Source organism: Pan paniscus, chromosome 15 (assembly GCF_029289425.2).
Source record: "Pan paniscus chromosome 15, NHGRI_mPanPan1-v2.0_pri, whole genome shotgun sequence".
Lineage (NCBI taxonomy): Eukaryota > Metazoa > Chordata > Mammalia > Primates > Hominidae > Pan > Pan paniscus.
In genome coordinates this window covers 103,179,041-103,203,187 of record NC_073264.2, presented here as the reverse complement: position 1 = coordinate 103,203,187, position 24,147 = coordinate 103,179,041, and the positions used below count along the sequence as shown (strand labels likewise).

General features: G+C 50.9%; 1 protein-coding gene across 1 annotated transcript in view; it reads right to left on the bottom strand.

The window, feature by feature from the left end:
* Positions 1 to 233: 233 nt before the first annotated feature.
* DYNC1H1 (dynein cytoplasmic 1 heavy chain 1) overlaps positions 234 to 24,147 on the bottom strand; it is an 86,312-nt gene continuing 62,398 nt past the window's right edge. The window contains exons 46-78 of the mRNA XM_034938173.3: positions 23,904 to 24,065; positions 23,615 to 23,829; positions 23,307 to 23,511; positions 21,741 to 21,914; positions 21,515 to 21,634; positions 21,161 to 21,281; positions 18,869 to 19,064; positions 18,054 to 18,171; positions 17,752 to 17,967; positions 17,048 to 17,260; positions 16,784 to 16,911; positions 14,596 to 14,749; positions 12,633 to 12,779; positions 12,391 to 12,541; positions 11,985 to 12,238; positions 11,653 to 11,787; positions 11,466 to 11,560; positions 10,788 to 10,962; positions 10,525 to 10,600; positions 9,408 to 9,568; positions 9,018 to 9,129; positions 8,854 to 8,914; positions 8,635 to 8,758; positions 8,394 to 8,507; positions 7,087 to 7,257; positions 6,641 to 6,858; positions 6,434 to 6,537; positions 3,051 to 3,262; positions 2,410 to 2,563; positions 1,485 to 1,627; positions 1,185 to 1,353; positions 866 to 993; positions 234 to 591 (exon numbers count right to left, since the gene is read on the bottom strand). Coding sequence (XP_034794064.1) covers positions 463 to 591; positions 866 to 993; positions 1,185 to 1,353; positions 1,485 to 1,627; positions 2,410 to 2,563; positions 3,051 to 3,262; positions 6,434 to 6,537; positions 6,641 to 6,858; positions 7,087 to 7,257; positions 8,394 to 8,507; positions 8,635 to 8,758; positions 8,854 to 8,914; positions 9,018 to 9,129; positions 9,408 to 9,568; positions 10,525 to 10,600; positions 10,788 to 10,962; positions 11,466 to 11,560; positions 11,653 to 11,787; positions 11,985 to 12,238; positions 12,391 to 12,541; positions 12,633 to 12,779; positions 14,596 to 14,749; positions 16,784 to 16,911; positions 17,048 to 17,260; positions 17,752 to 17,967; positions 18,054 to 18,171; positions 18,869 to 19,064; positions 21,161 to 21,281; positions 21,515 to 21,634; positions 21,741 to 21,914; positions 23,307 to 23,511; positions 23,615 to 23,829; positions 23,904 to 24,065 — 5,055 coding nt within the window. The 3' untranslated portion in view covers positions 234 to 462. The remainder of the gene's footprint in view (positions 592 to 865; positions 994 to 1,184; positions 1,354 to 1,484; positions 1,628 to 2,409; positions 2,564 to 3,050; positions 3,263 to 6,433; positions 6,538 to 6,640; positions 6,859 to 7,086; positions 7,258 to 8,393; positions 8,508 to 8,634; positions 8,759 to 8,853; positions 8,915 to 9,017; positions 9,130 to 9,407; positions 9,569 to 10,524; positions 10,601 to 10,787; positions 10,963 to 11,465; positions 11,561 to 11,652; positions 11,788 to 11,984; positions 12,239 to 12,390; positions 12,542 to 12,632; positions 12,780 to 14,595; positions 14,750 to 16,783; positions 16,912 to 17,047; positions 17,261 to 17,751; positions 17,968 to 18,053; positions 18,172 to 18,868; positions 19,065 to 21,160; positions 21,282 to 21,514; positions 21,635 to 21,740; positions 21,915 to 23,306; positions 23,512 to 23,614; positions 23,830 to 23,903; positions 24,066 to 24,147) is intronic.

Below are 24,147 nucleotides of genomic sequence, written 5' to 3'. Positions count from 1 at the left end.
GTGAGCCATGGTGCCCGGGCCCCAGGGCCTTCAGAGCCACAGCTGGCTGCATCTATGTCTGTGAAGGGCCCCAAGGTCTTCATTCATGAGTGCTGTGGCCGCTCGGGAGCGAGCTCATGATGAAAGCGAGGTGGGGAGGGGCATGGCTGCCGTGGGCTGCCCTCCCTGGGCTGCATGGAAGGCAAGGCTCTGTGCCCTGGGATGAAAGCGGAGACAGAAGAGGCGGAGCCGGCTCATGCTTAGTGTTTTATTTCCTCAAAGGAGCCACGCCATTGGCCTTCCCAAATACCTCCCGGTATCCTTCCAATTTCCACCAGTCCCAACGGTCAGATTCCATTCAGCTTCCTCCAACCTCAGACCAACCACTTTCTTTTCACAAGCTCAGACCTTCCAAATATTTTAAAAATGAATAAATGTTAAATACCAACTTTCACTATTACAGAAAGGGGCAGCTAGAAAAGTTTACTCTGTGCACAAGACTGCGACACCCCGCTCGTAGAAGCTGCGAGGATCCTCCTTCGTAGCAATTTCGAAGTCGACGGTGAAGATGAGGTCTGCACGGGTGAAGTTCAGGTAGACAGGTAAGGTTACCTGCGGGAGAAGCAGAGGGGGTAGACAGGTAAGGTTACCTGCAGAAGCAGAGGGGTTTACTGGTGGCTTAGGGGAAAAGTAAGAAAACTGGAAGACTGCCCGGGACAGCTGATGGGGCCCGGCAAGGAGAGGTTTGGACAGGTGCGAAGTGGATTTCCTCTGTGAACCTCATTTCCCGTTCCAAGTGGAACCCAGGCATAGAAGAGGAGCCGCCTCTGCCCTTGTTACCGCAGGGGTCCCTGCAGAATGCCCGGGAAAGGCAGTGCCTCCTTACCACACTGGCCTTCTTCTCGGTGTTTGTCTGCTTGACCCAGCGCAGCTGCGTCAGGGGAAGGGCGGTTGAGATGGCATTGGACAGTGACAGCTTGTTGTTGTTGCACGTGGCCCCTTGAAGTTTCAAACCTGTGAGGCGGAAGCCAAAACCCAGGCTGAGGTGAACACAACAGCCACACAAACCCCAGTCACAGGGCGCCCAGAGGCTCCACCCGACCTCCAGCCGGTCACCCTAAGTGCATGTATCTGGGAACAATGGTCTCAGGCCACCGAGGCCACCTGCAAAGAAGAGCCAGTATTTTCTGTGAGACTCCACTCACCCGTGACTCCGAAGCTGCAAGCGTCAAGGGTGGCGCCCTGTGAGGTGGTGACGTTGACTTCCAGGCAGAGCTCCTCCAGGGACCAGCTGTTGGCCTGGGCCACGTACTGCCTGGTGGCAGTGATGTACGCCTCAGGCACGAACAGGCCACCCAGGCACACGTGGATGTTCTGTGGAAAGCAGCAGCCCCCAGGGGAAGGAGCTCAGGTCAGACCTGGGCCCTGTGTTTTTCCCCAGAGCCACTCCCACCCCAGCCCAGGACAGCTGCTGACCACCCCAGACTCGTCAGGAGCGCCTTCACCTTTAGCTCCTTGGCGCCACCAGATGCAGCTGCCAGTGAGATGTTCTGCAGCTGTTTGATCCTCTCGCTGAAGTCGGACACCCACTGGATGACGGTCATGCCGGCAGGCACCGTGTAGTGGGACCAGCTCCGAGGCAAGATCCCTGCAGCCAAGGCACACAGAGCCCAGGGTGTCAGCTCTCACAACTCCCCCAGCACAGATGGGACAAATGTGCAAGTGCTACGGCATCCTGGCTGCCCACACAGGCGGCTGGCGGCTCCACCTACTGCCTTTCCCAGGCTGCGCTTTATGCCCCTGGCGCTGCCCTCACCACATCTGCTCTAGCTCAGGCTGGTCCAGAGCATGTCTCAGAACCGTGCAGTTTCTAGGGTCGAATTAGTCCAGGTGTGTCTTTCTGGAGGACCATACTCACATCCAAGTAAAACCGTGGCTAAAAACTCATGTCACACAAGTGGCTCAGTGTTCCTGGCAATTAGGGCTTTTGGGGCAAATAGGAGGATGCTGGGGGCTCCCCACAACTTTGGATGAGCCCCCCATGCCCGCCTGCCCCTGCTTTTCCACTGTCCTGGGGGACACCCATTCTTCACAGGCCATAACCTACTACCGTCTGTCACCATCCTGGACCACCACATTCCCCATTCACTGTCGTCTTGGAAGACCCCTAAAAAACTGTAGAAGTTGTGTAAAGATTTTGGTCAACATTCAGTGAACCAGCACAGAAGAAAAACAAATTCTTCAGCATTTCTAAGCCCCGCCCCTCCCCTCCCCCCGCCCACCTTGAGGGTAAGAGCACAGAGCTGCTCTCAGAGGGAAGCTCCTGCAGGCCTGGCTGTCTGCACGTGGTGCTGTGTGGCTGGGCTGGGTCGTGGCCCCTGGCCAAGGTGCCCGCCGGAGGCCACACCACGAGTTCGGCCTCTCACGCACCTTTCACCAGCTCGTTGATCAGCGTGCGCAAGTAGTTGGTCTGCTTCTTCTTTCCTTCGCACACCTGGACGACATCTGCAAGGTCCTGGCGAACGTCCTGAAGCAGCTTTGCGCCCATCTTCACTTCTCTCTCAAAGAACCTGAACAAAGGATCCTAAAATCGTTCAAAAGGGTGAAGAGAAGTTAGGAAGAGGTCCTTTCTCCAGTGTAAAGGTCAAACAGAAGTAACTCGGCCTCCGGGGAGAGCCCCAGAGCTTCCGAACTGTCCAGGGTCACGGACAGCTTTGGCAGAGCGTGACTTGGAACCGAGCTTGTGTGAAGCTGAGGCTGCTCAGAAACCCGCTGAGGCCCCTGCCTGAGTCGCAGCTCTCGGGGCTCTCTAGGGAGGAAGGGCTGCAGCTGCTCGCTGTGGAGCTGTCTGCCTATCTCACAATCTTCTGGAGTGTTTTCAGTCCATTTCAAAAGGGCCAACTCATCTTGCCCAATGCCTGGGCTCAGCTGGACACCTGCCCTGAGGTGACACCGGTGTGAGTACGTTCCGTCCGGCACAGTGGAACCAATGGTCCACGGAACAATGGTCCGTGACCATACCCAGCACCTGGGACCTTGAGACCTGGCCGGCCCGCCACCCTCCCAGCTACCTTGATATTCTCCACGGTGCGCTTGAGGTGGCTCAGCGTCTGCGGGATGAGGTGCAGCCAGTTGGACGCGGTGGTGTGCAGTGTCCGCATCCAGGCAGGGCGCCCGTCGGACGTGGAGTCTGTCCTCGTCTTCTTCTCGGCCTCTGCGTACGCCAGGTCATCCTCATCCTCCAGCATCTGCATCTTCAGCATCTTACTGATCATGTCCACACCTGGGCCACAGTCCCACAGTCGCAGCAGGAGGGAGGGAGGGGACGGGCAAGAAATCACAGAGGGAAAAGGGACTTGAACGTAAAGGCCACATGGTGAGTGAGTCCACACTGGGAACTGCAGCAAAATCTGGAAGGTGCTCAGCCGTGTGTACATATATATATACACATATATATTTTTGAGATGGAGTCTCGCTCTGTCACCCAGACTGGAGTGCAGTGGCATGACCTTGGCTCACTGCAACCTCTGCCTCCTGGGTTCAAGCGATTCTCCTGACTCAGGCTCCCAAGTAGCTGGGATTACAGGCATGTGGCACCGTGCCTGGCTAATTTTTTCTTGTATTTTTAGTAGAGACAGGGTTTCACCATGCTGGCCAGGCTGGTCTTGAACTCCTGACCTCAGGTGATCTGCTCGCCTCGGCCTCCCAAAGTGCTGGGATCACAGGCATGAGCCACCACGCCTGGCCAGTCATATAAGTTTTTAAAGCACAGACAATGGCCTGACCAGAAAGCTAAGGAGACAAACACAGAATAAGAATTGTTACCAGGTCAAGAACATGACTATTAAAACTGACCCAGCAAGACAGCCACAGTGGCTCACGCCCACAGTCCCAGCACCAGCAAGACAGCCACAGTGGCTCACGCCCACAGTCCCAGCACCAGCAAGACAGCCACAGTGGCTCACGCCCACAGTCCCAGCACCAGCAAGACAGCCACAGTGGCTCACGCCCACAGTCCCAGCACCAGCAAGACAGCCACAGTGGCTCACGCCCACAGTCCCAGCACTGTGGGAGGCTGAAGCGGGAGCATCTCTAGAGCTCAGGGGTTCAAGACTAGCCTGGGCAACATAGTGAGACCCTCATCTCTACAAGAAATTAGAAAGGCAGGTGTGGTGGTGGCACCTGTGGTCCCAGCTACTTGGAAGGCTGAGATGGGGGGATCGCTTGAGCCCAGAAAGCTGAGGCTGCAGTGAGCTCTGATTGCACCACTGCACTCCAGTCTGAGTGACAGAGCAAGACTCAGTCTCAAAGCAAAAAAAAGAAAAACAGAACCAGCAGCCCGAGTCCAAAGACTCAAGGAAGGCTCTTCAGGACCCTGGGTTTGGGTTCACTGTGAGACCTGGGCCAAGCCCCGGCCCGCTTTCAGCCCGACCATGAGTGAGTGCGTGCTCGAGAGACGCTCCAGGAGGGGGTGCCACCTGCCCTCTTAACTCAGAAAACTGGTCACCACAGTGTCCTTTGGCCTGTGACTGCCACCATGTGGCTGGGATTACCCCGAGCCTTGTGGTGCCTGCGGTGTGCTCTGGCCCCGCCCAGCTCGCCTGGCTTTGGCTCTCCCCCCAGACCCACCCAGCTCGCCTGGCTCTCCCTCCAGACCCGCCCAGCTCGCCTGGCTTTGGCTTTCCCTCCAGACCCGCCCAGCTCGCCTGGCTTTCCCTCCTGATTCTGTCCTGTTAACCAGCTGTGAGTTTCAGCAATGCCCTTGTCGTCTTAGCTTTTCGTGACTTTTTCCCATAAGAAAAAGTTGAGATTTGATCAGCTGCTGTCAACCCCACGTGTAGTGCTTGGAGGCTTTGTGAAGGCCAGTTGCTGGGCCCGTCCCCTGTCCTGATAGAATGCGCCTGGGCAGGGCCTGGGAACCCGCATTTCTTTTTTTTTTTTTTTTGAGACAAAGTCTTGCTCTGTTGCCCAGGCTGGAGTGCAGTGGTGCCATCTCGGCTCACTGCAAGCTCCGCCTCCCGGGTTCACGCCATTCTCCTGCCTCAGCCTCCCGAGTAGCTGGGACTACAGGTGCCTGCCACCACACCCGGCTAATTTTTTTTGTATTTTTAGTAGAGACGGGGTTTCACTGTGTTAGCCAGGATGGTCTCCATCTCCTGACCTTGTGATCCGCCCACCTCGGCCTCCCAAAGTGCTGGGATTACAGGCTTGAGCCACCGTGCCCGGCTGGGAACCTGCATTTCTAAGAAGTTCTGGGGAGGCTGCTGCTGCTGCTGGTTTGGGAGCCACACTGTGAGAGCCACTGGGTTGGAGAATTTCTTAGCTCCCTTCTGGCTCACAGCACTTGAAGTCTTAAAAAACATCTTGTAAGTAAGTGAAAAGGAAAAAAAGACTGCTAAAAAATTCTAGGGAAGATGAATGGTTTTAAAAAATCACTTAATATCAGGTACTTTTCAACTCTTGAAGAAAAAAGAAACTGATTTTCTTTTTTCTTTTTTGAGACAGAATCTTGCTCTGTTGCCCAAGCTGGAGTGCAATGGCGTGTTCTCAGCTCACTGAAACCTCTGCCTCCCGGGTTCAAGAGATTCTCCTGCCTCAGCCTCCAGAGTAGCTGGGATTACAGGTACCCACCACCACACCCAGCTAGTTTTTGTATTTTTTGTAGAGATGGGATTTCACCATGTTGGCCTGGCTGGTCTCGAACTCCTGACCTCACGTGATCCATCCATCTCAGCCTCTCGAAGTGCTGGGATTATAGTGGGATTATAGGCGTGAGCCACTGCGCCCGGCTTTTTTTTTTTTTTTGAGACAGAGTCTCACTCTGTTGCCCAGGCTAGAGTAGAGTGACGTGATCTCGGCTCACTGCAACCTCCATCTCCCGGGTTCAAATGATTCTCCTGCCTCAGCCTCCTGAGTAGCTGGGATTACAGGTGCCTGCCACCATGCCCACCTAATTTTTGTATTTTTAGTAGAGATGGGGTTTTGCCATGTTGACCAGGCTGGTCTGGAAATCCTAACCTCGAGTGATCTGCCCGCCTTGGCCTCCCAAAGTGCTGGGATTATAGGTGTGAGCCAGTGTGCCCAGCCAGTAACTGCTTTTCAATATGAGATGAACATCTAAATGTTATTTCTAGGCTCATTTACATAAATATCAAGCCTTTTCTCTAGAACTGAGTTGATGCTGCAGAGAAGTTCCCTGTTAGAGCCAGTTCTTTCCTCTGCCTCCCCTCGGAGTGGAGCTAGGAGCAGCTGGAGACTGGCAGGAAGGCCGAGGCTGACAGAGCCACACCCAGCATAACCAGGGAGGGCCGTGGGACAGCAGCGCACACTCACCCTGCGTGTGGGGACCCTCGCCACCCACCCTGCGTGAGGGGAGGACCCTCGCCACCCACCCTGAGTGTGAGTAGGACCCTCGCCACCCACCCTGCGTGTGGGGAGGATCCTTGTTGCCTACCCTGTGTGGTAAGGAGGACTCTCTCGGCGTTGTTGGGCAGGCCCAGCCAGGAGGGCGTCTGGGTGTCGGGGAGCAACTCCACCCACTGCACAAACTCCTCTCGCCTAGAAAACCAGTGCATTTGGAAATGATGTCAGGGGTCACCTCTGAGTGACACCAGACACCCTGACATCACAACTGTCTCCATTCCGGCAGGCAGCAGCATACCTGATGCCATCTGGCATTTGAATGTCTTTATGTCCGTCAACCTTGCATGCCAGCTTAAACTCACTGTCGAAACTCCTGGTTGTGAACAGGCGCTCCAGGAAGGTGTTGAGCAGACGCTGGTCAAACTCGTTGTCCACGCGCCCGCCATAAATGGACTGGGCCATTAAGGTCTTTAGTGCAGACCACGGGATCTTATCCGGTGAGATGTTCTGCCTGCCCTGGGGGAGGAAAAGCAGGGTTCGTGTGTGTGGTCGGAGGCGGGCAGGCCCGGGGCTTCCTTTCGAGGGGCACAGCTTTCCTCCTCACTCCCCATGGCCAGCTAGGCTTTGGCGGTCACGAGGGGTCAGCTCGCTCTTCCACGCAGAGTCTGGCCTCTCAGCACCACGCCCTGCAGCATCCTTCCCAGATACACGTCCACTGTCTGTCCTGGCATGGCCCACACTTGCCTTGGCCGTGTCATCCAGCCACGTGTCCACTGTATCGCAGGCTGACCGCAGGTCAGACTCTCCAAATTCATACTTCTTTGACCACCCCAGTGGTGCGTATCGTAAGCGTTCTTGGATGATCGCATGGAACCAGGCCAGCAGGAAGTACAAGCGGGCACGCTCGTTGGGAGACTGGTGAGGAAAGTGACCAAGCACAGAGTCATTAGAAAACAGCACTTCGCCAAAAACAGTGCAGATGCCAGGTCAGTCAAAGCTTTACAAAGAGCTCTCCACATCCTGACGATGGCGGCAGATTCACATGAGTACTGCTGCTAGGAGAAAAGTATGCCAACTTTTCTACTAATAGACGTGTCATCCAATGAGACCATCAGAATTTATTCAGCCAGTAAGAAATCTAGAGAAGACAGAGTTTCTAAGAATGTCAGAAAAGGTGAATGTGGCACAAAATAGAACAGAATTGACAGAACGAAACCCCTGCCACAATCCCCCTCCTCTTGCCCAAGAGTTTCGGTCTTCACTTGGCGCCTGGGAGGGCTCTGTCTGGTCTTGGGGGCCTGTGCTGGGGGAGAGAAGACTGCCTGCCACCTGGGGACACAACTCTGAGTCCCAGCTTCTCCGTGGGCATCTCTGCTCCTCTGGGACCTCATCACACCCCATAATCAAACATGGCTTTTACTTTTCAACCTGCTCAAAGGAAGGAAATTTTATATAGAGACAGGATCTCACTATGTTGCCCAGACAGGTCTTTTTTTTTTTTTTTTTTTTTGAGACGGGATCTTGCTCTTTCGCCCAGGCTGGAGTGGGAGTGCAGTGATGTGATCTCAGCTCACTGCCAACCTCTGCCTCCTGGGTTCAAGCGATTCTCCTGCCTCAGCCTCCCCAGTAGCTGGGATTACAGGCGCACGCCACCACTCCTGGCTAATTTTTTATATTTTTAGTAGACACGGAGTTTCGCCATGTTGGCCATGCTGGTCTTGAACTCCTGACCTCAAGTGATCTGCCCACCTCAGCCTCCCAAAGTGTAGGGATTACAGGCGTGAGTCACCACACCTGGTCTGCCCAGACAGTCTTGAACTCCTGGGCTCAAGTGATCCTCCCACCTCGACCTTCCAAAGTGCTAGGATTACCAGTGTGAGCCACGGTGCCCAGCCATGGAAGGAAATTTTACCTACAGCTGAAAAGCAAAAGCAGCTGTGCAGTTCACCACATGGCACTTCCGGGGGCCCAGGGACCCACTTCTGCATTTGGTGATGGGACTGGGCTTTGGCTTCTATGGGGAAAGCATACCAGGAGGACAAGGTACTTACCTTGCATATCCGTGAGACGGGAATGCTGCTGAACGTCCTCAGCATGTTGGCCTTCACCCCTGGCGGTGGCTCGAACACAAAGATGCGGCCCGCACGGAGCAGATTCACAGGCACCTAAGGGAGAGCGCCGTTCCCGTTATGCTCGGGTGTGGATGCGGGCGCCTGTTCAATTCCACCACACACGTGCCGACAGCACAGTGCCAGGCCAGCCTGCAACATCTCCACTCCTTCAACCACCCACCTTGGGGTTGATCTCCATGGTGAGGAAGAGTCGGAAGCAGGCATGTGGCTGCAGGGAATGCAACTTCTTCTCCAGCTGCATCAGCCACCCTGGGGCCAGATGCACATTCTTCAGCATCACCCACCTGCACACACAAAGTGAGAGTCACACAGCACGCCAGGCTGCCTGCCTGAATGCCTGGGGACTAAGGCTTTCTTCAGCCAAAGAGAACAGGCCTACCTGCCCGACTTCACAGCAGTGTTTATTGCCTTATCTGCTTGGTTAAAGCCTTCTGCAGAGCCTGGTGCAGGGAAACTTAGTGTTAGCAGCGGCAGCCTCGGACATCAATGCCCACCACGAATCCTGCAGGGCTCCAGCCCATGAAGCCCCTCAAGCATCCTTACCGATTGCAATTGAAGTGATCTGCGTGTTTTGCTCGGCTGCAAGGTCCTCGACATGTCCACTGGCATCATAACCAGGCACAGAGCACATTAAGACAGGAGTGTTGGGCTTCACCTGCAAACAAAGACGGCAGAAGTTATTGCAGTGCCAGCAAATAGTGTGTACCTGTCAAGGGAAAGGAGAGCCCCGAGTGAGGGGCCTGAGAAGATGTTCTTTCTGGGCCCAGAGGTGTGGGCACCATGCAGCCAGATGTTGAGAATCTGCAGCGAGTTCCTGGTCTTAGGAGGAGACTGTAGCCCAGAGTGAGAGCAGATGCCAGGGCTGCTGCCAGCTGTGGCTGGGGAGGTGGGCATGGAGTCCCTTGGGAAGCCCGGGCTGTACCAGGACATTACCTCTGTGCCCACAATGTGGGTCAGGTCGAGCGGCTGCTCCATGATGGACATGAAAGACTCCCCAAGGTTTGTTGAAACAAACATGTGGGCCATGGCCAACAGGCGATCGGGCCGGAAAGCCTGGATCAGGAGCAGGCGGTGGATGGCCTGGCCAATGGGTGCTGAAACAGGTACAGAGGGGTTGGTGCTGGGTGGAAGCATGGACTCGGAGACGCCCTCCCCTGCCTGGACTGTTCTTCCCAAAGCACCCACTCAGCAAATGCTCAGCATTTCAGGATCAGCTCAAATCAGGAAATTCAGCCACATCTCCTGTGCCTTCCGTGAGCCCTCTGGACACGCCTGTGAGAACACCTTACTACCTGGATGTATCCATAGGACAAAGGTGCCATTTGCTGATTTTTAGATTACTAAACTAATACCTGCTCACTTCCTGAGAACACCTGAGGGTACTCAGGAAGGGGGCTCCACGCTCTGCCCTCCACAGTCTGACACTTCCCCTCAGCCTGGCTAGCCCAGGGTCTGGCCTAACACACTCAAAAACGGCTGATGGCATTCCATTCCTGTCTGCACAGGGTCTGGCCTAACACACTCAAAAACGGCTGATGGCATTCCATTCCTGTCTGCAGCATGAATACAGCCAGTTAACTCCTTAGCATTAGGCAGGAGCTCCCCATCTAGTTCTCTTGTGGTCTTTAAGCATGAGATGAATAGGAATTGGAAATTTCTGATTTACTTCTAAACCAACACCTACCTAGAAGCGATCTCCCTAAGTGGTTTCCTTAAAAAGTTTTAACACTGAAATACTTATCTTGGGAATCAGTGACCATTCATTCAGAGACAGGCCTCTGTCTGCTGCCCAGGCTGGAGTGCAGTGGTGCAATCACAGCTCACACAACCTCGACCTCCCAGGCTCAAGTGACCTTCCCGCTTTAGCCTCCCGAGTAGATGGGACTACAGGTGTGCACCGCCACGCCTGGCTAAGGTTTTATTTTTTGTAGAGATGGGGCCTTACTATGTTGCCCAGGCTAGTAACTTTGTGTTTTTTTAAAGCATCCCTTTAAGCAGCAAAACCCAACTTTACATTCAGGTCCAGAAAGAAAACTACAGTGGAGCTTACTTGCAGGTGTTTCTTCACTCCAGAGGTAGGGCACAGTCTGCTCCGGGGAGCTGCTGTCCAGCCAGATGCCAAATTGCTGTGGAGACAATAGTGGAAGCACCCATGGAGCAGGGCCGGCCTCTGGGGCAGAACCCACGACTGAGTGAGAGTCTGACGCGAGAGCGCAGACACAACATTCTGGGTTTTATACCACATGCAATTCCTTACATTTCCTGGGAAAAGGCCAACATTTACCTACTGGGAACATTCAAGAGAACAATCACCTCATCTGCCTGAACCTTTGCAATCAAGTCCTTAAACGCGGGAAGGCAGTTCAGCCTCACCACCGCCTCCGCCTGCTCCACAGTCAGGCCCTGGATCCTGGGGGTGGAGCCAGCACTCAGGACAATCTCATTTCCTCTCAAGAAGTGCTGGAATTCTGCATCGTAGGTGGGCTCCCTGCGAAGGGTGCAACAGGTTAGCTAGGGTCTCTCATGTTCACTCCCACTGTCACTAAGATAACAGCTGTGATTTAAGACAAGAGAAAACAGGCCGGGCACAGTGGCTCAGGCCTATAATCTCAGCACTCTGGGAGGCCGAGGTGGGCGGATCACTTGAGGTCAGGAGTTTGAGACCAGGCTGGGCTGCCAACATGAAGAAAACCCGTCTCTACTAAAAATACAAAAAAAATTAGCCAGATGTGGTGGCCTGCGCCTATAGTCCCAGCTACTTTGGAGACTGAAGCAGGAGAATTGCTTGAACCTGGGAGGTGGAGGTTGCAGTGAGGTGAGATTACACCACTGCACTCCAGCCTAGGCAACAAAGGGAGACTCCGTCTCAAAAAATAAAATAAAGAAAATAAAAGAGAAAATAAAAGAAATAATAAAAGCATGTATCTGATCATGAAACCCTTGTGGGCCACCAGCAATATGGCATCCTCCTGTGGGCATGAGTGCTCTTACCCCACGGTGCCCTTCAGTTTGATTCTCGCCAGCAGCATGGCAAAGGTAATGTGGTCCTGATGCAGCATGCCTCGAGCCACTCGGTTAAACGCCACCTGGGACAAGAGCAGGAGACGATGTTGTTCCATAAGAGAAGCAGCACCCTGCCTCCCCCCCGGCCAGGGAGCGGCTGAGGACCTCACTCTACCTGGAAGAGGTCCTTCGTTATAATGGACAGGCGCTGTGTGTGGTCGGTGACACCCTTCAGGTTTGGGTTCTCGTATAAGACGTTGTGATAAATGTCCAGGAAAAACTGGAGGGAATACTGGTACAAGAAGTGTATCTGAAAGGAAGCAGCGGGCAGCGGTGAGGCAGCTCCCTCGGCACCCCGCTGAACTTCTGCGTGGCCAAGGAGCTACTGTGCAGGGCCCGCCAGCCTCTGTGCGGCCAAGGAGCTACTGTGCGGGGCCCGCCAGCCTCTGTGCGGCCAAGGAGCTACTGTGCGGGGCCCGCCAGTCTCTGCGTGGCCAAGGCACCCACCTGCTTGAGGGACTCCATGGTGAAGTAGATGCTGCTGCAGGCGGTGGAGAGCGGGAGGTACTGCTGGGACACGGTCTCCACCTCCTGCATGACAATGTCCGTCTCCTCAACTTTCCTGGTGACCTCTGCAGCCTCTCTCTTCAGGTTCTCCAGAGTGGTTATGATCGTGTCGTCATCCAAAATGCGCCCTTTCACCTCGTTCAGAGCTTGTAGTAGAGATTTTTCCAGCTGACGCAAACGGAGCTGAAATTCCCCTTAAATGAATAAAACATCCAGAGTTTGCAATAATCCTTCAAAAGGTATGCTCTCAGAAGTGTTTGCCACAAACGTGGAACATCCTAGTCACTTAAAAGTTCGGCCCCTTCCCCTGCACCAACCATTTAAAAGCCACAGGTCCAGATCCTACCTTGAAGTTTAAGAAGATCAGATCGTTTCTCGTCCACATCAGGTCTTTCTGCTTTAAGTACTTCATTTAGACACTGGCTTTGTAAACTGCTACGGGTAACTGTGAAGTTTACAAAAGTAACCCGGGAACAGAGATCTGGTGGGAACTCGACCTGCCAAAATAGGTAACAGAACAGTCTGTCTTAATCCAGCTTCAAAACCACATCCTGCCAGATTTCCCTGGGGAAGGGTCCCATTCCTTACAGTTGGATCCCGGGTGGACAGGAAGATGACAAACGACGGCGACAGGTCTATGTCCTGGTCCCCGAGGGTGATCAGCACTCTCCCCCCTGTTCGCCGCACTTCACGGTTCAGCACCGGGTTCAAAACTGGATCGTAGCTTTCCACATCCTGCATTCCACACGGGTGGAACTTGATGGTCAGGGCTTTGTAACTTTATCTTCACCCAAATGCTATGTTGCTGTCCTACTCTGGATAAGCATACCTTCCCAAAAGCCACCCGCCACTTGCGTACGGTGGCCACTAGCTATGTGTGGCTACTTACATTTAAATGAACTAAAATTAAAAACTCAGCCAGGTGTGGTGGCTCACGCCTGTAATTCCAGCACTTTGGGAGGCTGAGGCAGGCAGATCACTTGAGGTCAGGAGTTCGAGACCAGCCTGGCCAACATGGTGAAACTCCATCTCTACTAAAAATACGAAAGTTAGCTGGGGGTGTATGGCACATGCCTGTAGTCCCAGCTACCTGGGAGGCTGAGGCAGAATTGCTTGAACCTGGGAGGTTCAGACTGGGGGACAGAGCAACACTCTGTCTCAAAAAAAAATAAAATAAAAAATTAAAACTCAGTTCCTAGTCACACTAGCCATGGGAAGTGCTCAGCAGCCCCCAAGGCTAGTGGCTACCACACTGGACAGTGTGGACCATAAGGCATTCCTGCCCCTGCAGAAAGTTCTGGGGACAGTGCTGACACAGACCCTCGGAATGGCATTTTATTTCATTTCTTAAAAATTTTTTTCCATTTGCATAATGAATTCATCTCGTTGCAATTCTGATGCTTCCTAGTGACCTTACATGCTTTATTTAAAAACAACACATTTTTAACTTTTAAGTTCAGGAATACAAGTGCAGGTTTGTTACATAGGTAAACTTGTCATGGGGTTTACTGTACAAATTATTTCATCACCCTGGTTATAAGCCTAAACCTCCATGCTCTGAAAGGTCCCACTGTGTGTTGTTCCCTCTGTGTGTCCATGTGTTCTCATCATTTAGCTCCCACTTCTAAGTGAGAACATCTGGTACTTGGTTTTCTGCTCCTGCATGAGTTTGCTGAGGATAATGGCCTCCAGCTCCATCCATGTTCCTGCAAAGGAACATGTTCCTTGTTCTTGTTTCTTGAACATTTTTCTTGTTCTTTTTTTTTTTTTTGAGATGGAGTCTCGCTCTGTCACCCAGGCTGGAGTGCAGTGGCGCGAACTCGGTTCACTACAGCCTCCGCCTCCCGGGTTCAAGCAATTTTCCTGCCTCAGCCTCCCAAGTAGCTGGGACTACAGGTGTGCATCGCCACACCCGGCTAATTTTTGTATTTTAAATAGAGATGGGCTTTCACCATGTTGGCCAGGGTGGTCTTGATCTCCTGACCTTGTGATCTGCCTGCCTTGGCCTCCCAAAGTGCTGGGATTACAGGCATAAGCCACCACGCCTGGCTGTTTCTTGCTTTTTATGGCTGTACTGAATATAATTTTTTTTTTTTTGTGATACAGTCTCTTTCTGTCTCCCAGGCTGGAGTGCAGTGGCATGATCTCGGCTCACTGCAACCTCCGCCTCCCGGGTTCAAGTGATTCTCCTGCCTCAGCCTCCCGAGTAGCTGGGACTACAGGTGCCAGCCACCTCAACCAGCTAATTTTTGTATTTTTTGTAGAGACGGGGTTTAGCCAGGCTTTTCTTGAATTCCTGACCTTAGATGATCCACCCGCCTCGGCCTCCTAAAGTGCTGAGATTACAGGTGTGAGCCACCTCGCCCGACCACTGAATAGAATTTTAAATGCAAATAATGATTCTGTTGAATTTATCTATTACAGAACCACCGCAAAGCTTTATCCTTCTGATACAAAATGAAGTCTTACAAAGTTGAAAACTAAATGCAGCCCCCAAAAAGGAATTCACTCTTGAATGCAGTGTTTCAAGAATTCAAAGGCCAACACCAACCTGGACCAGAAGGGGGTTACCGAATCTCAGTGCACTCTCTAAGTTCTTTCTGAAGGCGTCATCCAGGAAGCTGGTCCGTGTGATCTTACGATCCTTATATTCATTCATAATGAATTCTGTGGCCTGTCCAGAGGGGTCAATGATCAGCGGATACCTGAGGATGAGGCCACAGAAGAGAAGGTTGAAACACTGAATGGGGAAAGCACAGGATCACGGTTAGCCGAGTCCCTGATGAGAGACCCTGATTGATAGGCTGTTACCACCACCCGAGAGTGGTTTCCGGAGACGTTTTCAGGTTTACCAATAAAGCTTACATGCTTAATGCTAACATCACCTCATCCTTTTGAACAACTATTGGCATGAGGAGGTAGCTTGAGTCATACACCAAGAGGGCCATAGTTAAAAATCTTTTTCCTTCTGGGACAATCATCCTCTCAGCATCCTGCACTGTTAGAATAGCTTTTTCATGTTTACGATCCTTCTAGACAGCAGGTATCAACATCAATGCTGTAGCAGCAGCAAGGGATTAACATTATACAGAATTTTAATTGCCAAGGACCGTGTCAAATTACAGACACTACGTCACGTAATCCTCATAACAGCCCTATGAGGCCGACACTGTTATTGAACCATTCTACAAATGAGGAAAGAAGGGCACAAATAAGCTAATGTGATCTACCTATGGTCTAGCCAGTTAAAACGTTAAAAAAAAAACCCAACTGGTAATATACACACAAGCTTTTACAAAACTCAACTATAAAAGGGCATATGGTGAGAAGAACCACGCTGCCCTGCCTTTCTGACCCTATTCTTTGGTCACCAAAGTCCCTTGCCCAGGTGATGGCTTTTACCAGTTTTTCGTCTGTCTTTACAGAGAAGGTCTAAGCATTTACAGACACATGTGTCAGTGTGGGAGTTGTGGCCTCGGGGGAGGCCTCTACTGTCCGCTCTGCACCTGTCCAGCCTGTATTCGAATGTCCTGTGTTGGCAAAGACTACCCAGCACCACGGCGTGGTGGGCCCTCAGGAGGGCCATCTGAGTTATCTCCAGTCGTCAGCTGGTACACACTTGGTACCTACACACATTCTGTACCTAGGCCAGGCTACTGTTGAATGAACACCTAGAAGTGGAACTCCTAGGTCAAAGAGTCACTTAGGCAAATCCAGCCCTGCACACAGGCTGTACTGATTGATTCATACTCTTGTTGGCACCACCCGGTGAGATGTGGAGCCCTCTCGGCACCTAGCCCGTCTTCACTGCAGTTACGTCCCATTTCTTATTCTGTCCTTCCTAAGCAGAAAAACAGGTAGTACTTCCCCTTTAACTAGCTATTTTCAGTTCTTGTAACAGAGGACTGTTTGAATGTCCACCCCCAAACACAACCCTGCCAATCCACTTTATTTTTATTTTTTTGAGACGGAGTCTTGTGCTGTCGCCCGGGCTGGAGTGCAGTGGCACCATCTCGGCTTGCTGCAACCTCTGCCTCCCGGGTTCAAGAGATTCTCCTGCCTCAGCCTCCTGAGTAGCTGGGATTACAGGCGCCTGCCACCATGCCCAGCTAATTTTCTGTGTTTTTAATAGATATAGGGTTTCACTATGTTGGCTAGGCTGGTCTCAAACTCCTGACTTCGTGATCTGCCCACCTTGGCCTCCCAAAGTGCTTGGATTACAGGTGTGAGCCACCGTGCCCGGCCTATTTTTATGTCTTTTTTTTTGAGATGGATTCTCACTCTGTTGCCCAGGCTGGGGTGCGGTGGCGTGATCTCGGCTCACCGCAACCTCTGCCTCCTGGGTTCAAGAGATTTTCCTGTCTCAGCCTCCTGAATAGCTGGGATTACAGGCGCATGCCACCACGCCTGGCTAATTTTTTTGTATTTTTAGTAGAGACAGGATTTCACCATGTTGGCCAGGCTGGTCTCGAACTCCTGACCTCACGTGATCCACTGTGCCTGGCCCCTGCCAATCAATTTTAGAAGGTTACAAGAAGCATTCACTGCAGAATAACTCAGACACTTGACAATAACGAGAACAGCACACGCCCCACCATCAGAGGAGCACCAAGCTGCCAGCACTGTATGCCCACGCCCCATTTTCTATTCCTCTCTTCAAACAAGGGTGTATTTTGAAAAAAAGTCAAGATCACCACCCACATTCCTCCCACGCCTCTCCTTGGCACCCGAGCTCATACCTATTGAATCGTTTCAGCATGATGGCATTTTCTGTGCAAAGGTCATCAGCAGGCAAGGAGCTGGCCTGCCAGCGAAGACGCTCATCAGCATTGGAAAGGTATTCCGTCCTGGCAATATCTGTACGGAACTGAAAGGCAAGGCCGTTACCTTTCCTCCTCTTCACAGCCACAGATGGGACTGTTCTCAAGACTCTAACTGTGCACTAAACACCAGCTTGCCTCACACTGCTCACACATCCTTTTTGAACTCCCCGTGATTCTCACCTGGATGTTGGCTTGCTGTAGGTGATGGGACCAGGTAGTGAACAAGTTCTGACGCATCTGCTGGTCAAAGTAACCCGCGTAGGCAATGAACGCAGCTGACAAGAGACAGTCCCCAGCAATGGTGGACATCTGGTTTTTGAAAGTTTCACTTGTTTTTTCCCATCGTTCACGTTCAGCAGACAAGCTCTTCAGAAGAGCAGTGCTCCGGTTTACCTAAAAGGAAAACCGAACAAGATGCTCAGGGATCAGGCCTTTCAGGATTTATACCGAATCCTGCAAATTGGTTCATCCACATTATGTGCAGGGTTTTGGGTGGGTTAGAAACGTGCCCAAGTTGTTCACAGTCCCAGAAGAGATGAGACCCAGATCATATATAACTAATGACCACACACGACTCAGAATCTCAGCGGGGCAGAAGCTGGGTACTGAGCGAGGCCCTCAGGCAGCAGAGCAAACAGGTCTGGAGCTGCCGGTGGGGGATTCAACGGCTGAAAAGTGTCCAGTTTGTATCAATCTATCCTAATTAACAACACTTAGTGAATACTCAGTGTGTATTATTTTCCAGGAAAAAAGTCCTCCGGGGCCTTACAGATGTTAAAGAGCGAATTCACCAAGGCCAGCATGGTGCATGCAGCGCATGTTGAAGTGTGTTAATCTCTGCTTCCACAGCAGGAAAGGCTGAGGATCAATGATGATAATCTTACTTTTGCCTCAACAGCTGCCAGGTCTGCCTTGATGGCCTGGGCCTCTGAGATCAGGACGGCGTATTCCTCCTTGTAGCGGGCGATGCTGGCTTCCAGGTCTCGGATCATCTGCTCCACCTCGTTGGCCTTCTGCTGGTTGTCCTTGGCGTCATCTTCCAGCTTCTGCAGCTCATTGCGTAGGGGCTCCACTCTCTTTAACATGTCTGCATAGTTAAGCTGGGAAGAACCAATTGATAACTGTTATCTAAGTGACAGGAAAAGAGGTCACCTTTCACACGGGAGCTCCTGGCTGTGTTAATCACCTGTGCAATTGCCCATTTCACCATAGGGCCGCAAGCCAGGGAAGCCCGATTCACAATTTCATAATTGTAACTTGGATTGGACATGTAATTTTTCTTCATCTTCTCCCTTATGGCGTCACTGTAAAAGACGAATGATATTTCTAAACACATGCAGGACAAAAGCAAGGAAGAGTTTTCATAAAATTAAAATGGAAGAGACCAGAGCCAGCTCCCATCTCATTGCCCCAGTGACTGACCACTGGGGATGAGCTAGACCGACCCTTGGTTCTCAGGCGAAAGCTGAAAATGTGCTCAACACTTGAACAATTTCTTTCTTTCTTCTTTTTGAATGAGACAGGGTTTTTCTCTGTCACCCAGGCTGGAGTGCGGTGGTGTGATCTCGGTTCACTGAAGCCTTGATCCCCTGGGTTCAGGCAATCCTCCCACCTCAGCCTCCCAAGTAGCTAGGACTACAGGCGCATGCCACCCCGCCCAGCTCATTTTTGTATTTTTTTGTAGAGACAGGGTGTCGCCATGTAGCCCAGGTTGGTCTCTAACTCCTAGGCTCAAGCACTTCACCTGCCTCAGCCTCCCAAAGTTCTGGGATTGGAGCCGTGAGCCACTGTGCCTGGCCTGAACAGCCAAAAGTTCTGGGATTGGAGGCGTGAGCCACCGTGCCTGGCCTGAACAGCCAAAAGTTCTGGGATTGGAGCCGTGAGCCACTGTGCCTGGCCTGAACAGCCAAAAGTTCTGGGATTGGAGGCGTGAGCCACTGTGCCTGGCCTGAACAACTGATTTCAATTTCTGGCAATACCTTGGCACTTCCACTTTCTCACCTGATCTCCTCTGCAGAGAAGTTGACGATGGTGGGGATGAAGTTCTCCCGCATGATGATGGAGCGGATCTGCTTCCAGTCTGTGGTGCTTTCCCCCAGCAGCAGGCAGATGGACTCCAGCGCCAGCTTCACAGCAGCAGGAGGGTTGGCCATGGACCTCACCTCCACCAGGTGCTGCTTCTTGATCGACTTCACAGCTGAGTGGCAGCAGGAGTGGATGAGGGTCGATGGGTGGGAGAAGATAGAGCAAAGCATGGTGAGAATGAACCAAACAGCCAGGAGCTCCAACTCCAATGAGAGAAAGGACAGCTAGCTGCTTAGAAGAGCTAAGAAATGGGAGACTTTTCTGTATTAAACCCTCTGGAATAGGGTAAGTAGCTGATCTCTTAAATGATTATAAAGATCTTACAAAATGCAAGCATTCCTTAAAAAGCAGGATATTACCTTTAAAATGTCTCACAAGTCCTAATTTCTTTATCTCCATAAAGATTAAGAATATATTTACTATTTATTTGAGACTGAGTCTAGCTCTGTCGCCTAGGTTGGAGTGCAGTGGTGCGACCTCAGCTCACTGCAACCTCTGCCTCCCAGGTTCTAGTGATTCTCCTGCCTCAGCCTCCTGAGCAGCTGGGATTACAGGTATGCACTGCCACGCCCAGCTAATTTCCTATTTTTAGTAGAGACGGGGTTTCTCCATGTTGGTCAGGCTGGTCTTGAACTCCCGACCTCAGGTGATCCACCTGCCTCGGCTTTCCGAAGTGTTGGGATTACAGGCGTGAGCCACTGTGCCTGGCCAATTTTTTGTATTAAGCAGAGATGGGGTTTCGCCGTGTTGGCCAGGCTGGTCTTGAACTCCTGACCTCAGGTGATCCACCTGCCTCTGCCTCCCAAAGTGTTGGGATTACAGGCGTGAGCCACTGCGCCTGGCCAAAAATATTTTTAAAAAATATTTTACAAAATATTTTAAGTGCAATTGTGCATTTATTATAATTTCAACAGACATTTTAAATTTGCTACAATTTAGAGGGATGAGTAAAGACGTGGCGTTAACAGTTCTAAAACAATGGCTGCCAGGCACAGTGGCTCACACATCTTAGCACTTCTGGAGGCTGAGGCAGGTGGATCGCTTGAGCCCAGCAGTTTGAAACCAGCCTGGGCAATACGGCAAAACCCTGACTCCACAAAAAATACAAAAATTAGCTGGGTGTGGTGGCGCGCACCTATAGTTCCAGCTACTCAGGAGGCTCAGGTGGGAGGGTCATCTGAAACAGGGAAGGCTGAGGCTACAGTGAGCCATGGTTGCACCACTACACTCCAGCCTGGGGGACAGAGTGAGACCCTGTCTCAAACAAAGCAAAACAAAAAATATGGCCAATGACTTCTATACACTAAAATAGTTTTCTAGGCTGAAATTTTTGTAAAACAATTTTAAGTAATTATTTAGAAGGTGAGAACTACATTAAATTGTCATCCAAATCCAACTCTGAATGAAAATATATAGGTTGAGTGGTGCATTTGAATTCGTCTTGTTGTATAAGGTAAAAACTACAGATAATTGGGTTATTTGAAACAGGTTAAATACAGTTGGCAAGAAGAAAGCACTCTTTTTTTTGTTTTCATTTATTCATTTATTTTAAAATAGAGATGGGGGTCTAGCTATGTTGCCCAGGCTGGTCACAAACTCCTAAATTCAAATGATCCTCCTGCCTCGGCCTCCCAAAGTGCCGGGATTAGTGCGAGCCACCTCACCTGGCTGAGAGCAGTCTTACTCACTGTGTAAATTGCAAACTAAAACAGGATGGCAGGTTGTTGCCCTATTTCTACAGCATCTTATAGGCATGTAAGGAATGGAAAAAGAGAAGTGACTGCTATCAATACTTAAATTAGCAATTGGGTCATAGCCAGAACACTGAGAAACAATTACAAGACAGTTACACTGAATATTTTATATTTCTTGGTGAAATTCAAGTCAGGGATTGATAAATAGCATACTTATGTAATTATCAACAGATCTCTAAAAACGTATATTGACACAAAGCTTATATTGTGAAGTTTCTTTTATGAGAGGGGTTTCACCACGGTAAATACAATCTAGCTTTGTAGGAACTTTGCTTTGAGAGATGAAGACAATCTCAAGCATTCAGAAAAAGCTTCAGATGGTTACTAATGATATTTTTGGAAACCAGAACCTTTGAGGGAAGCATATGTGCAATGTTCAGTGACCTGAACTCCACAGTAATGTTGACGGAGACCACCCTTCCTAGACATCAAAGCTCTGACAGTCTTTACATACCATTCTGGGCCTCAATGACAGCAGGTTCCACCTTATCAAGATCTTCTTTGACACTCATCTGTTTGTCCGCAATTACCTCCTGCTGCTTATGCAGCTGTTCCTGGATTTCTTGGCTCATAACCTAGAAAGGAGGGATGGCTTAGGTATGGGTTAAGCATTGGTTAATTTGCTGACTAAATTCTAAACAACATTCTTCACTCTGCCAACACACACACACACACACACACACACTCTCTCTCTCTCTCTCCCTCTCTCTCTCTAACCCTAAGACCCATTTTGAACTACATTTCCTACTCTCTCATTGGAGACGGAAAATGCTCAGTCCTTACAGGCCAGAATTCCCTGACACCATACCTTCTTCTTTTCAGCCTCCTGCTGGTCTTTCACCATCTTTTTCAGCTTGTCATTGGCTGCTGCATTCTTCACCTCCAGCTCTTGGCTCTTTATCCTCAAGTCACGACGCAGTTCTTCTACCTAAAGAGCAAAGCCCACACTCAGAGATGAGAAATATGCAGAAATTATATGGAAAGGGGTCCTCACTGCAGCTCACTCCCGTGAGGAATCTGTGCCTGTGACGCACCTGGTCGACTGTCTCTTTGATCTTCCTAAGCCCCACGTTCAAGTGCATCTGCTGCTCCTCCAGCTCGCTCCGCTTCTCGTGGAACAGGTTGGCGTAGTGATTGATGAAGTCCAGGTAGTGGCGAGGGGTGATGGCCATCGTTCTGCCGCCTCGCTTTGCTAGCCGAGCATTCGCCTTTCAGAAAATAGTTACATCTTCTCACTCTTCAGGAAACTCTGTGACTTAACCTCAGAAAACAATTTTGGCCTTGGCAGATGGGTGTGACATGATAGAAGGAGCCTGGCCTTCTGGGCCAGAACACTCGAGTCGGGCCTCAGCTTAGCCACTTAGAGCTTTCGAGATACCCCTTACACTTCCAAACTTCTCTAAGCCCTTTAACTTCTCTAAACTGAGGATGGTGATTACACCAACTTTAGAGGTGTACTTATGTGAAAAGGCCTCACAAATGTCAGTTACTATAGAAAGGTTAGCTAGCCTGCTTCCACCTTTTATTAGTAAGAAATGACAAGAAAGGGGCAAGGCAGGCCTGATGTGAGAAACTGCTCTGGTCCCTTGATTTCTGAAGCACAGCAAGATGATCAGACTACCAGGGGAAGCCAGGGCTGGACGACATTCCAAGGGCAATGGAGATGGCCTGCAGGGGCTGGGCAGCAGGACACCTACAAGCTCAGAGTGGATTTCACAAAGTTCTTCTGGGAAAGAGGAGTAGACTGAGCTCTTCTATCACAGAGAATCAACAGCAAGGATTAGCAAAATACGGTTAGCAGGCCAAGCCTTGCATTTTTCAGTAATGAGGTTTTACTGGCCACAGCCACACTCATTCATTTATATATGGTCTCTGGAGGCTTTTGCCCTACAATGGCAGCACTGAGTAGCTGTGCCCGAGACTACTCCACCTGTAAAGGCTAAAACATTTACGATCTGGCTCTTTAAAGAGAAAGCGTGCTGATTCCTGATCTAGAGGAAAGAGTAAGGGCCTGAACATACAGCAGCAGTGGGAGACAAAGGCAAAGGAGATCATTTTATCAGAGGCAGAGTCAGTGGGGGCACTAAAGTGTTAGACGGCTCCAGAATTTGCAGCCCAGTGACAAGAATGAGATGTTACTAAAGAGGTAAGAGGTAAGAAACAAGTATTTCCTTTACAAATAACAGTACAATGTCAAACATGAAGTGCCCTAAGGTCTATTTATGTTGTTTTGAGTCTGGGTCTCGCTCTGTTGCCCAGGCTGGATTGCAGTGGCGTGATCTCAGCTCAATATAACCTCTGCCTCCTGGGCTTAAGTGATCCTCCCACCTCAGCTTCCTGAGTAGACTATAGGTGCCCACCACCATGCCCGGCTAATTTTCTTTGTATTTTTTGTAGAGATGGGGTCTCGCCATGTTGCCCAGGCTGGTCTTGAACTCCTGGGTTCAAGTGATCCTCCCGCCTTGGCCTCCCAAAGTGCTGGGATTACAGGCGTGAGTCACTGCACCTGGCCTTAAGGTCTATTTTTATAGCAATTTAGTTTTATATTAGCCTGATGGTTAGTTTTGTGGTTTATGTGTTGATCTCAAAACTGAACCCACCTGGTGAAGAGTCTGATGAACAAACACACAGCTGTTCACAATGGCTTCCCGATGGGATGGTGGCTGCGGCAGCTTATCATACACAACTGGCATGTAATCAGGCACGATGTAATTTGGCTTCTCCAGGTCCATCTTACTTGTGAATTCTTTGCCAACCTGATACAGTGCTTCGGTGGACCAGTCTCCAAACCAATTCAACACACACCTGAGAAAGAGGCCCATGTTTCAGGACAGCTATGAGGGGCAGGCTTTGTCCCTTGGAAGGACACCGACTTTCCTGACCCAGAGCCAAGTAGAGGCCCGCGTACCTGTTGAAAAGTGCTGGCGATGTGGCTGCCCGGTCCTTGAGTCCCTCGGAGGACGGGTTCATGGTGAACACGACGTGGAGGTTGCGGATAACCTGGCTAGTGAACCACTTGTAGAGCTCCTCATGCGAGTCCAGCATCAGGCCTTCCTTCTGTGCCCCCTCTTTGCACTGCGTCATCAAGGTGGCATACTCGTCTCCTTCAAAGAGACCAGGCACCTGGGAAACAGCACAGTGCTGACTTACTGGTCCCCTGGTAACACGTAATGCAACGCAACACGTCACCTAATTACCTCTCCGTTGGCCAGAAGGGTATTCATTCGCTCCAGGAATCCAGAATCTAATACATTAGATTCATCCATTATAAATGCTATCTTTTCATTTTTACAGCCAGAACGTCTCAATACTGTCCGTAGATCTTCATCAAAGTCTTCCCCTGTGTACTTCCTATGGACCTACAGAAGCAGAGGCAAGTTAGGTCCATTCCTACTCACTGAGCTCTGCACACACATCTGTTGCTGGGATTAAGAGGCCACC